At 35.4% G+C, this 12,953-nt stretch overlaps 1 protein-coding gene across 1 annotated transcript in view; it reads left to right on the forward strand.

The window, feature by feature from the left end:
- MTRR (5-methyltetrahydrofolate-homocysteine methyltransferase reductase) overlaps nucleotides 1–12,953 on the forward strand; it is a 780,817-nt gene that overhangs the window by 278,374 nt on the left and 489,490 nt on the right. The window contains exon 5 of the mRNA XM_044064883.1: nucleotides 5,691–5,808. Coding sequence (XP_043920818.1) covers nucleotides 5,691–5,808 — 118 coding nt within the window. The remainder of the gene's footprint in view (nucleotides 1–5,690; nucleotides 5,809–12,953) is intronic.

Genomic DNA, 12,953 nt, shown 5'->3' on the forward strand with positions numbered 1-12,953 from the left:
CCATTTCCCATTGGGAGACTTGATGTAAAATCCTTATTGCCTCTGTCACAGTTTACCAGTATGCTTCACTTGTCCTTTATGACCCATTCCATTAATAAACATCCCATAACGTGTCTGTGTAGTGGTTCTTACCTCATATGTGTTGCACACTTCAGATATTTGATATCAGCTGCAGCTCAAATAAATGTCCTCCAGGATCAGGCTGTATCTGATGCTTTCACCCTGGAGACACTTTTACAAATGTCACACTATCAGTCATACATCTCATTTCAGAAGTACTCCTCACATCCATCATTATCAGCATATTGTAGATGTAATCTGTTTGTCTCATGTCTTTGCTTTTTTCTAAGAGAGAGAAAATTATTTTTAGCAATTATAACTATCACTATAACCAAGTGAAACATTGCTTTGTTAATGCAAATGCTTACATTTGTAATTGCATCCTTTTTCATTTTAAAACATTGTGCTGACTGCCATGAATGTCTTGAAGAGTAAGACAATTTAGCACAGCTGGAAATAAGGTATTTTTCATGCGTTTCCCATTCTACCATCAACTTCTGACATTTACAGATTGTCTGTGTATAACTTGATTTTTTACAATAGAAAATGTCCCTTCACATCAAGCTACCTATAGAAATCCAGAAGGAAGAACTGGGTAAACATGGAATGACAGCAACACTGTTTCCATTGGGTCTTGTCTAAAGTGTTTGTCGCTCATCTTCAGTCTAATTCATCCCGCCTAATATTAGGAAATGTCTAAAACTAGCCCATATCTGTGTAATCAGCAAACATTTCTATCAACTAAATTGACTTTCAGACTTTCAACAATGTTGAAGCCTGTCCTTTTCACCCATAATGATTACATAACATGCCAGGTAGTATAACTGTTACATGACAAGTAATGTAACTATTACTTTCTAGGTAAAATAACTGTTATATGCCACATAATTTTATAAATCCCCCAGACAAATGCCCTAGATAGCCCACCAGTTAGTATCATCAACTAAAAAATCCTCTAATTACCAATCCACTTCTAAACCAAAATCAGTATTTTGCAAAATCGTGCATGTCTTTTTTAGATCTTATTTTAAAAATCGAGTTTCTGCTTCATATGAATTTTGTAATCAATAGATATTCTATTATTCACTTTAAGCCCTTATCTGCAGCTGTCCACCTTGTATCTTAACAAATCCACATTTTGGTGATTTTTTTGTTTTCTTCAGCCAGAAGAATACGAGACCTTTACTTTGTTTTGTGTAAGAAGCCCTGTCCATGCATTGTAAGAGGCATAATCCCATTGAGGGCTAGATTTAATTTCCTCAGAGTTTAATAGAACCATTCATATAACATTCTTTTCCTCAGAGCTTCTGAGACAGATGTTTTCCTTAATATAGCGATAACTGCAACTCACCCTCCTTGAGGGTTAAGGCTTTCCAAAATATGAGTCAAGCATTTGTTTTTTACTGTGTGATGGGAGAGGAGGCCATTAGTTATCAGACACATACATGATTGGCTAAGTGTAATACTTTTTTAGCACAGAGACATTCTGACCTTTTTTTTATAGCTGTTAACAAACATTCATGAAGAATACTGAATGTGCTCTACAGGAATATGAGTGTGACTGATATTTGTACCAGAGCCACATACACATGTTTTAGCCACCTTACAAAGTACTGCAAGTTAGATCTGTTGTTTGGGACCAGAGCTGCCTTTGGCACTGTTGTTTTGTAAAGCATCCTGTCTTCAGCATTTGGGGATTAAGACATGGGCGCTGTGTCATTGAGCACATTTCTTAACCCAAATGCAGTAGATGTCTGTTGGGCCTTGCAACATGCCTGTGGTGAACATTGGTTCTGAGATGTTTAGACTTGTAGTGAGACTAGGAGAAGAATAATCCCTGTGGTTGGCCCTACTGCAGATGTCCCTGTCAAGGAGCAATCTGAGAGTAAGGGTTAATGGAATTCTATTCAAAAAAGCAGAGCAATTATTTTCTCACTATAAACAAATACAAATGTCACAGATAAATACTGTAACAATTGTAAAAAAAATAAGAGAACAATTATCCAGTAAAATAAACTGCCCGGTATTGTCACAGAGTTGCATTGTGATAATACATGTTGCGGTATTTTCCACTGAATGTAGATATGCAATTTTTTCTTTCTTTCTGATTCAGTTTGGCTAATGCATTCTCAGTTTTTGTCTGGCAGGTACCCCCCCTCTGTAAATGGGGTCAAACAAATTTATTTTCGCCAGTGTTACAGTTTTTGCAACTGCTATACTTTATGGCCATCTGGATCTCTTCATAATGCCTGGAAAATTCTTTCTTGGACTTCAGAAACTAAACGACAGTGTCATCAGAGTTGTTCCAGAACAGTAATTAAAACAGTAGAGTAAGAGCCACTTCTAGAATGGGAGCATCTAATACTACAAACTAATACCACAAAGATTTTACCATGTGTCGTTTCTCTCTCTCTCTCTTTTTATATATATATATATATATATATATATATATATATATACACACACACATGTGTATGTATATATATATATATATATATATATATATATATATATACACACACACATGTGTATGTATATATATATATATATATATATATATATATATATATATATATATATATGTTTGTATTTAGATAGATAGAGATATCTGTCATAAATTCTGGCTCTATTACGATTTATTTTGCTACATGCTAACACCTTCATTATGTGATGTCTTAAACAACATACTCTAATTTCTTAACACTATAAAATGAATAAAGGTATATCTCATTGTAAGTTTATTGTATATAGCATAAGTTTGTTTACAATTTTTCTTATGCCTCAAATTTATAACCAGATGTATTCTTATTTCTCTCTCTCTCTGTCTCATTGTTTAAAGTTACTTTATTTTACATAATGTATATTCTTCTTTTTGTATTTGGAGCTTTTCTCCTCAGGTCTCCACTGAAAATGGGCTTTAGCTCAGTTGGACCAAGCTGGTTAGCAAATGTCAAATAAAAATAAAATACATAAAAATAAAAAAAGTGTTGCATGTAAATTATATAAACGTATTTTAAAGCATTTGTCCTTTTCTGCACCTTCCAGAATTAAAATTCAAGTCATGAGCAAACATCCACTTATTAGCTAAGGCTTTCCCAGAATCAAAACTACTGATAGTGTAAGTATGCTTAGCTGTCTGCTTTCCATGTCTTTGGGTTGGCTTAGCAGCAAAGAGCTGACATCCATGTAATACATTGAGTAAAATAAGTATTTTCCCTTTGCTTGTGTTGTAAATATTGATTTTATTTTTCTAACAAAAAGTTATGCCAGAAATGTCATCTGAATAACATTTTGATCTAAAAGTCTAATTGGAGTAATAGTTTATCTTTCTACTTGGCATGATACTTCCAAGGTTATTTTCTGTTTTCAGTAATACTATGCATACCATATATAAGATTTTTTAATTAATTAGTAAATCTACCGCAGTATTTATATAAAGTAATAAAAAACACAGAGTGGGAGTTTCGCCACATATCCTCCAAAATTAAACTACGGCCTGAAAGAGAGTATGTTTAGATGGCTTCATTTAATTAACAAGTTTATTAACTAACATTAATTGATCTTATAAAAAAGTGAGAAGGATTGGAACCCAAGCTGGGTTATTATCTTGATCTTAAAATCATGCGCTGTTAGATTAAAAAAATAGTTTCTTTCTTTTCTTGTTTTGCCTCTACCACTTAGTAATTCACAAAAACAGTAAATCAACTTCTTAAATATGTTACAGATATTAATGAAATAGGTGATCATTTTTGAGTTATTTCTATTACATCAATCGGTTATAAATAGTCCAGATATAATTCGGAATTCAGAAATGCTTTCTCCATCAAAGTTGATGAAATTTGTGTTATTTAACTTTGTGGATCTGTTTTTTAATTTAAGTTATGGTCAACCAGAATAATACTAGATGTCTGGATCTTAATAAACAGATATGTTTGTTAATCTGTGTTTAACTGTCAGAGTTAATTTGTTTCCAATGTTTAATAAGGTAAAGGTTTACACATGGATTAATGATAATCTGAGTTCTCATACTTTTTCTTTAATCATTATCTTGATTTTTCTTCTGTTTGCTCTTCATGCTGGTTTAGTCACATTACAAAAAGGAAGTCTAGATTACAGCTTGTATCATATTTTGGGACTATTTTTGAAAATATTTTTTTGTTTTTCCAAATTAGTTTGTACACATTTTATGATTAATCATAATGTTTGTGTTACCCTCTCTGTATTAACATCTTTTACAATTTGATTGTTTCATATTAGTCAAGTACATAAATATTACCAAGTTTACTTGAAGTGCATAATGTGAAACTGTAAATTCTCTAAAGATATTTTTCTACTTGCATTTGAACCCTCTACCTGCCATCCATCAAGCCACCCCTATTGGATTCAAACCCATTTGTTCCTAGAATTGGGATACCCTCACTTCTGCTAGGGTAAGAACTTCCCAGAGATTCTATCATTCAGGCTGTCTTTCATGATAACATATTGGCAGTGAGAGCATTTTGTTTATAAGTTCCTTACCTCAACACTGGTTGGGGGAGATGGGTTGTCTGCTTTACTGTGGGGACTCACAGTGACCTCCTTTGTGGTTCCATCCTTCTGTACACTCACTGACAAAACTAGCACAAGGCAGTAGATTGATGAGCTATAAGCCCACCCACAGGATGACCAACACAGTGCAGCTCCTCATTGTGGCACTGTATGTCCTGCTTTGCTCCTTCTTTCCTAGAATGAGCATGTCCATCTTTCTCTGCTATTGCTTTGAACCTATGCTGCTTATATACTCCATGATGCAAGGACCCCGATCAGATCTGTATCCCTCTGCACTACCATTGGTAAATGTATTTTGAATAAATTATTCCAAAGATTCCAGTTAGTAAAACTCGCAGCCCTCTTTCCTTGGGATCATTGCTTAATATCCAGACAAGATCTAAGTCTTTACTGTCACTGTGATTTAGATTTTATCTTGCCTAGTGAACTGTAGATTCTTTCTGTACCATGTTATGTAAGGAATACACCTTTTTTCTTCTGAAAAATCAATGCCCTAAAAATCTTTGGAAATACAGTAATATGTGGGAAGAGATCTTTGTGTTTTGTATGTCATACTCTGATTTTGATACCAGTTACCACTTAAGTCTGAAAATTGACAAATTACAAAAGCGGAGAATTATTTTTACTTATTTGTTTTTCTGGACTTGTATCATTTTTTTTGTACTGTCTTTGTTGAAAAGTCTTTTGAGGTGTGTATTTCCATTATTTTGTTTGATTTCAGTACAGTAAAATATTATTATTTAAAATTATTAAGACTGAAGATTTGTAAGCATACCATTACTTTTTAAGCAAAACACAGATTTCTGGTTTGCAAGTGAGTTGAAGTCTAGTGCCAATTTCTAACAGAGGAAGTACAGATTATAAAGGATTGAAAGGAAATACTAATGCCCAGAGCATGGGTGACTTGGCCTAATCAGAATATATGGCATCTGCTAATTGCACAAGAATATTATCTATGTTTTGGATAATTCAGGATTTAGTTTAACAGTAGGAAGCCATTGCATTGAGTGTTTTGCTCTAAGAAAACTGCAAAAATTTTTTGTACAAATGATGCTGACCTTTTTCTTTAAATCGTTTTTAAGCTCTAGGTGATTCTGGTTATTCAATGTTTTGCAATTGTGGAAAAACAATTGACAAGCGACTCCAGGAGCTGGGAGCGCAGCACTTCTATGATACTGGACTTGCAGATGAAGTGACTGGGTAAGGGAGTGTAGATTTTTAAATCTGTTTGTTGCCACTGTGGTACATACTCTTTTGTTAGTATTGATGCAATTACAGTCTGTATTCTTTGTCCATCTAAATGAAACTTTGTGGGGGGGGGGGGGCGGTCTGCAAGAAAAGCAGTAGCAGTGCTTTGTTTCAAAATTTACAGTACCCCTCTCTGTAATTTACATTCCAAGTCTGAGGTACTTAGCTTTGGAAAGCGATAGAGCACCTAGTGCTATGAAGAAGATTGTGCATCAGGCAATATGAGTTTTTACCAACTGTTTTTTTTCTCCTTGAACTTTCTTATGCCTTCCACCTGTAATTCTTTCCATATTATGTTTGGAGAAGTCTAATGCTTTATCCATAGCAGATGGGTAATTGATGGAGAGTATGCTAATCTGGGCACAGTTTGAAACGAGTCCTGTGGCTATTGTTTATTATTTCTGATGTACATTTTTTTTTCATAGGATCATATGAAGTTACTAGGCTCTTGGCCCTGAGGCCCTTATAAGTCTAGCCAAGAGTTTAGCCCATGTATAGACCTTCCTCTTCTTATCTACCAGAGAGCAGTGAAATGGGTGTTTTAAATAAGCCCTACCAATCCATCATATAAATCCAAAACAGTCCAAGGGGTGGGAGTGCATTGTTTTATTGAGTGAGTGCTTTGCCAACCCTTTCTGCTGTTGATATCCCCAGTCTCTACCTAGTTTCTACTACCTTGTAGGCAGACTGCATTGTCTCAAGTCTGGTCTTTACCACAGATATGGAGGCCAAGCACATATCCCAACATGCACCTTCATCATTTTCCCTTGAGAGAGGCAAGCAGGGCATTGCCTTACATCCCCTGCTGGCTTCTCTAGTCCCTGGGCTGGTAATCGAACATGGATTATCTGAGTCAAAGTCAGTGTTGCATCCCTCTGTGCCATAAAGCCTGCATAATGAGTGTTTTTCTGCTATTTTGTGATGACTCTCGAGTGTCTAGCCACATGAGTTGTTATTTAGAAAGATTTTTGGAAGTAGTATATAAAGTGCAAATTAATTGTCCTGCCTTTTGATATCCATAATTCTTGTCTGCAGTACATGCATTAATATTTTTTTGTTTATTCCATTTTTGGTGAATGGTTAGGTAGGCCACTATGTAATTACAAAATATCTTTTAAGTAGAAAAATGTAAATAATACAATTTTATCTTGGTAACTGGGTAGACTCTGTCAACTATTACAGTCCCTTTTGCAAGGAATCTGTGCTTCAGTCTAACTACTAATTGTTTTGGAATGTGAGCATAGATGGTATTTCACATAGTCAGTAGTTCAGCAGTTATGTGCTTATGCTTTTTCTTTTGCATTGTATAGTGCCAACATTATGCTTTGCTCGTAACTTTGGTGTGATACATTGGTAACAAATTTTAACTCCATTATTGAGGGATGGACTGGTCATAAATCTGTGTCAAAGAATAGTAACAGTGGTTCCTGTATATCAGACCCAGAAAGACTTCAATATTGTTTACATTTCAGTCCAATGTCCTGTTTGATTTTGTTTCATTTTTATTTAATCACACAGGAAACGTTTATATTAATTACGGAAAGACGGTGTCAGATAGCTCAAAGAAAAAAGTTAGTAAAAACTCAGATTGCCCTAACCTAAGTTATCTTAGCACCCACTGTAGTGGTTATGTTTGTAACTTGTTTTTACCTTCGGCACATAGCATATGGGTGAGCAGTTAAGTTGAATTAATGTCAAAGCCTCCTGTGTCATTAAATAGAAATGAATTAACATCAAATCAGGACATTGGACTGTAATACAGACATAAGTATTGCAGTCTTTCTGGGTCTGATATATATAGGACCCACTGGTACTAGTGTTTGAAATGAATTTATGACCAGCCTCTGCGTCAGGAGAGCAATGTATTTAACAAAGGAGTTGAGCAACATCTGTGGAGCTGCAGGAAATGTGAATGAGATATTTTTAAATGCTCTGACTTGAGATAATTTATGAGCATCATGGGTAAACTGTGTGTGTGTGTGTGTTTGATTAAATAACCTTCAACTTCACAGAGACTTCAGTTACTCTGTCGCAGTTAAACAGTTAACGGAGAGGAAGGAAATGTTGAAGGGGTGGTCTGCAGTTTATATGTGACCAAAGCTGTTAGCTAATCAGGATAAAACAGTCTTTGAGCTGGTAGCTGCCCAGTATTATTACAAAGTTAAATAATTATGGCTTTAACCATCCAAAGTGGACCACCTTTCAAAAATGAAGTGATTATTCTTCAGTAAAAGTTTGTTGTTTGTGTGTGTGTGTGTGTGTGTGTGTGTGTGTGTGTGTGTGTGTGTGTGTGTGTTTCAAAACCATTGACCTCTGTTGTCACTTGATGTCAGTTCCATGTCATAGTTAAATATCTGAGGTATAAGCAGTCAGTAGGTATTAGACAGTCTGCATTCAAAAATCTGAATTGCTTCACAGAAAAATACAGCTTTTATTTGTTGTGAGTATATGTGATGTAGTCAGTATATGTGATTAGTTTGCAGTCAGTTGATGTGTGCCCTGTTATTCTAGTTGCACAGTCTGTGGATGTAAACATCCGAAACTAGTATGTTATGGTGTTATATGAAAGAAATTAAGATAGTCCATATTTTATCCTTCAGTGTTGCAGACAAGATCAAATATTTTCACCTTGGCTTTGGTTGTTCTGCCAGTGATATCCATCCTGCTCTTCACATTTGTTTAATGTTTATTTGGTTGGTTACTGGGGTAATGGACTGTTTCTGTAAGGAGCCATTTCACCACTACGGCAAAGGCACTAACATGGGAACATGAGCAATAATTATAAGCAAAAATTAAGTGAAATTAGATATTTTACAGATGACAGTAACTGTACCACTGAACAAAGTGAAGTTTTGTACAGTGCAGGTAACATGAAACATTTAAAACAACTTTATGCAATTACCATAAGGAACTAAGTAAAATACTGGATAAACTTGATTAGATGTAGAAAACAGAATGTATGTTTTAAGAATTCCTAGACATGTCTCTTATTTTAATGTGTCTGGACTGGTGTGCATTGAAAGCTGTCACTAATGATGAAAGGATTTATATTGCTGCAGCGGATAAGGGTAGAGCCGTCATTATTGTGGGCAGTGAGCATTATAAAAATAGTATGTAGTCCATGTTGACTTATGTTCATTTTTATGATAAAAACTTATGTAGTAAGTAATCGACTGATGCCTTAGCTACATAAATTAATGTGGTGCCAAATGATATTATGCTAAATGGGCGGATTATGTTTAAAGCGGTATAGCATTGCAGTGCAGACTTTTGTATTTTATCATTTATACTTAAAATACACAAATATACTGTCTGTCTCCTTTATATCCTACTGTATCATGTTATTGTTACTTAATTGAAGCCATAGGAATGCTTATTAATTACTTATTAATCAAGATTTAGCTATAACCCTTGTTATATTAGGGACTTAGAGCAAACAATTCAAACATTTGGTGACATTTCCTGTGAAAAAAGGTTACCACTTTATTTGCTACTGATATTATCATGTTAGGAACTGTGGCAAATCAGAACAAAAGGGTTGATGTACTAGGCAGGTGGCTTAGTAAACGTATTGGCTATTCAGAATCATCAAACTCTACAGTTTACCTCTCACGTGTTATGTTGGAAGATAGTGTTGTCTTGTTTAGCGAGACTGGTTACATAGGTTGACAAAGACACAGCTGTAGGTTTGACTGTGCTACCTTCTATTCCTAGTGCAGCTATAGCTGTATGGGATGCAGGATATATTTTTCTTACACTAATTTCCATTAGCATGTAGTGCTTTATTTGCAGTACTTTTTTTGTATGGAGGGACAGACCATAGACCATGTCTTATGATATATGTAGAAACATTATAGTGGCTTATTGTAGTTTTCTTTCTCTTATAGTTTACATGAAATTTAATTTGTAGATTTATATGGGAAGTTTCATAAACATAAGCTCAATAGGAAGCCAACTAATACAAATAAAGTACTTCACTACACCAGTTGTTACTCATTGCATGTGAGGTATATGATTCCTAAGGAGCAGTTTATACATTTGAGCAGAAGCATCTCTGATTCTGTCATCATTCAAACCTTTAGGGCAGTGATAGGTTTTACAACCAAGGACACCCAGCTTATTTATAGAACCTGCTTTTGATATTGTAGAACCCCAAAGAGGTTTTGAATTTGTAGGGGATGTCTGTAGTATCATTGCTAAGGATCAAAACCCAGTGCTAATTTATTATGTGGCATGCTTTCTTAATTAAAGGGCTCTTGAGAGATGTTGAGCATGTGATTAAATTCCGTTTTGTTAAAACATTGAGAAATGTTAAACATGGTAGTAGCACAGACAATACTTTGTCTGTTTGCTTTTTTGCCCCATGCTGCTGGCTATCAAAACCTTTCCTAATTGGACACAACCTGTCAATTTCCAATGACTTTGAATTTTCATGCAGTGTTGGGGTTAGAGTCATGCAATTGTGATGGTGCTGTGTGCCATAACTGGCATCCTAGCAATGAATATATTTGTAATAGCCCTAACCCCACCCCTAGATGGCCGACAACATGTAATCCTTGTCACTGCAAAGGAACAAAACATCTTTCCCATGCAAGTTCAAGCTTCTGCACACCGGCGCTGAAGGCTGCCACCAGAGTGATGGCTTGATCAGCCTAATGTCCATCTGCAGGCCATTTAATTTGCATTGCTTCTCCTACTCTGCGAGATCATGTCAGTGCATGGCCAGCTCCATACTGCCTTCCTAGGATATGCTTATCCATCCTTCCCTTCCAGCTCCACCAGGCACCTGAGATATTGATCAGATTAGGGTCATCTGGTCCATAGTCAAAGGTTTTTCAAGTAGATGTGCTTATAGCCAACAATTCTTTAGTTATGGTAATTACTTAGCAACTTGTGTCACTCAGATCTTCACATCCCTGATCTTCTTTTATTTGAGAATAATGTTACATTTCACAGTAATGTATCATTAACCTGAATATGTTGTAATCAACACCAACATCATCTTTTAAGCCTTTGCAATATATTTAATGTTTTTTATTTTGTAGAAGTATGGTTACTGTCAAGGAAATATTTTGAACTCAGTCAGTAACTGAAGATGAGCTTAAATTCCAACTTCCTAACAATGGTAGAAGTGGAGCTGAGACGGAAAGCAATGTGTAACATTTGAAAATTCATGTGGAGGTCTACACATATTAAAAAAAGAGATGCAAATTTATACAGCATTGCACTGTTATGGTCTAATGAGCCTTATTCTGAGATACCTGACTTGGGGTTGAGAAGTCCTGAAAGGAGCTGTGGCATTTTACATTTATGATTATTACAACTGAGAACAAGGAGACAGTATTAGTAAAATGTTGAACAGACATAGCAACATTATGATATTGGAGTACAGGCAACATAAACATATAAAAAATCAAGTCATGGAAGTGCTTTCACTGGTATTCATATGAGACTTCATGATGAGGTCTTGTATTATTACTGTTGAAAGTGCTCACTCTGGTATCGGTATATTTATTGTAATTAAAAGTTGGTTTTCAGGATAGTTGTTGCAATGATTCTTTATTTTATGTGCAAAATGTTGGTATAATGTGCTTCTTATGGTGCCCTAAACTCCTTCACTAAATACTTTGCCTATTGCATTATCTAGGGTAGTATAAATGAGGCTTCTGCTTTGCATACTGGTGTTTACATAAAATGCAGGGTGCAGTCGGCTGCAAAAATATGCATCATTAAAAAAACAAAACAAAAAAAAACAGCCATGATGAAAATAGTGCAATTCAACACCACCAATGAATTCGGAAATTAATATATTTTAACCTGCAACATGAAGAGACCTAAAAATTACTGGCTGTTGGAGACTGAAAGTAGGGAGTAGGTGAAATAAGTCTTATTGCAGCTGATGACTGTTTGTGACTGCAGGAAGCACATAATGATAGTTTGGTGGAAGGGGTGCATACATACACACACACACACACACACACACACACACACACACACACACACACACACACACACACACACACACACACACACACACACACACCAAAAAAAAACTTTCCCAGGAGCTGTTGATCATGATAGAATATCACACAGAGGTCACAGTGCTAGGGTGTCCAATGCACAAATGATTAATTCTCTGCTGAAGACTGAAAAAGTAAAAGAAATGCGAATGTTAACCCATTCACAACAAACAGCATATGTTTTGATAATAAATTAAAGTTCTAATGTATTCTAAAATAAGTAAAGAACTCCTAAGTTATAATGACATGTAAAATGAATCTCTGCAACTTCAGCTGCAACAAACCATATGACAAGTGTATTTATTGGGTGTAATATGATGTACTTTTGTTAGTTTCTGGAAAAGATTTTGTTACTGTGTGTAACCCAGTAGAAAGCAAATTACAGTGTAATTGAAAGCTGTGTGGCTGCAGCTTCAAAAGCCTCTGCAGTGCTTTCATTGTAAGCAAATTATTTTGAAAATGTGCAAGCCGTCTGCATATTGAACTTCAGCTTGTGCAGATTAGGTAAAAAATACAACAGCTGGAGGGAAGTAAAGTCAAATTTTTGCCCTGGCCACCAAAAAAGCAACTCCTAGATTCACATTTTTCTATCTTACTGTGAAAATAAACAAGATTTGTTAGATATAAAGAAGTACCCAGTATTTGATATACTTTCTGATCCTCTGCCAGCCTGCAGATGTTTCATGTTTATATTAAATTATTCTTTTTAAAAAGAAGTGATGCTTAACACTGCATTCTTCACAAGGAATACACTACTGCCTGGAAGAAGTATTAAATAATGGAAAACCCCAGGTTATTGGTGCCATGGCATGAGCCTATTTGCACAGTCTGGCTGTCTGCTGGATTCCAAAGAAGACAGAATATCTCATTTATGCTCCTTCAGCATGGCAATGAAAGCAGAGATGTAGACCCTACAGTCATAGTAGGTGGCAAGTAGAGAGCCAGACTTGATCAGTAATTGGGTCTGTTGACTCCCCAGACCCTGCCTCATGATCATTCAAGATATGACTTCTCAATTAATCCCGGACACATTGTTTGCCTTTTTAAAGAAGTTTTAGGATTTCCAAGAACCTCTAA

Source organism: Protopterus annectens, chromosome 3.part0 (assembly GCF_019279795.1).
Source record: "Protopterus annectens isolate FY-2018-M chromosome 3.part0, PAN1.0, whole genome shotgun sequence".
In the NCBI taxonomy this organism is placed as follows: Eukaryota; Metazoa; Chordata; order Ceratodontiformes; family Protopteridae; genus Protopterus; species Protopterus annectens.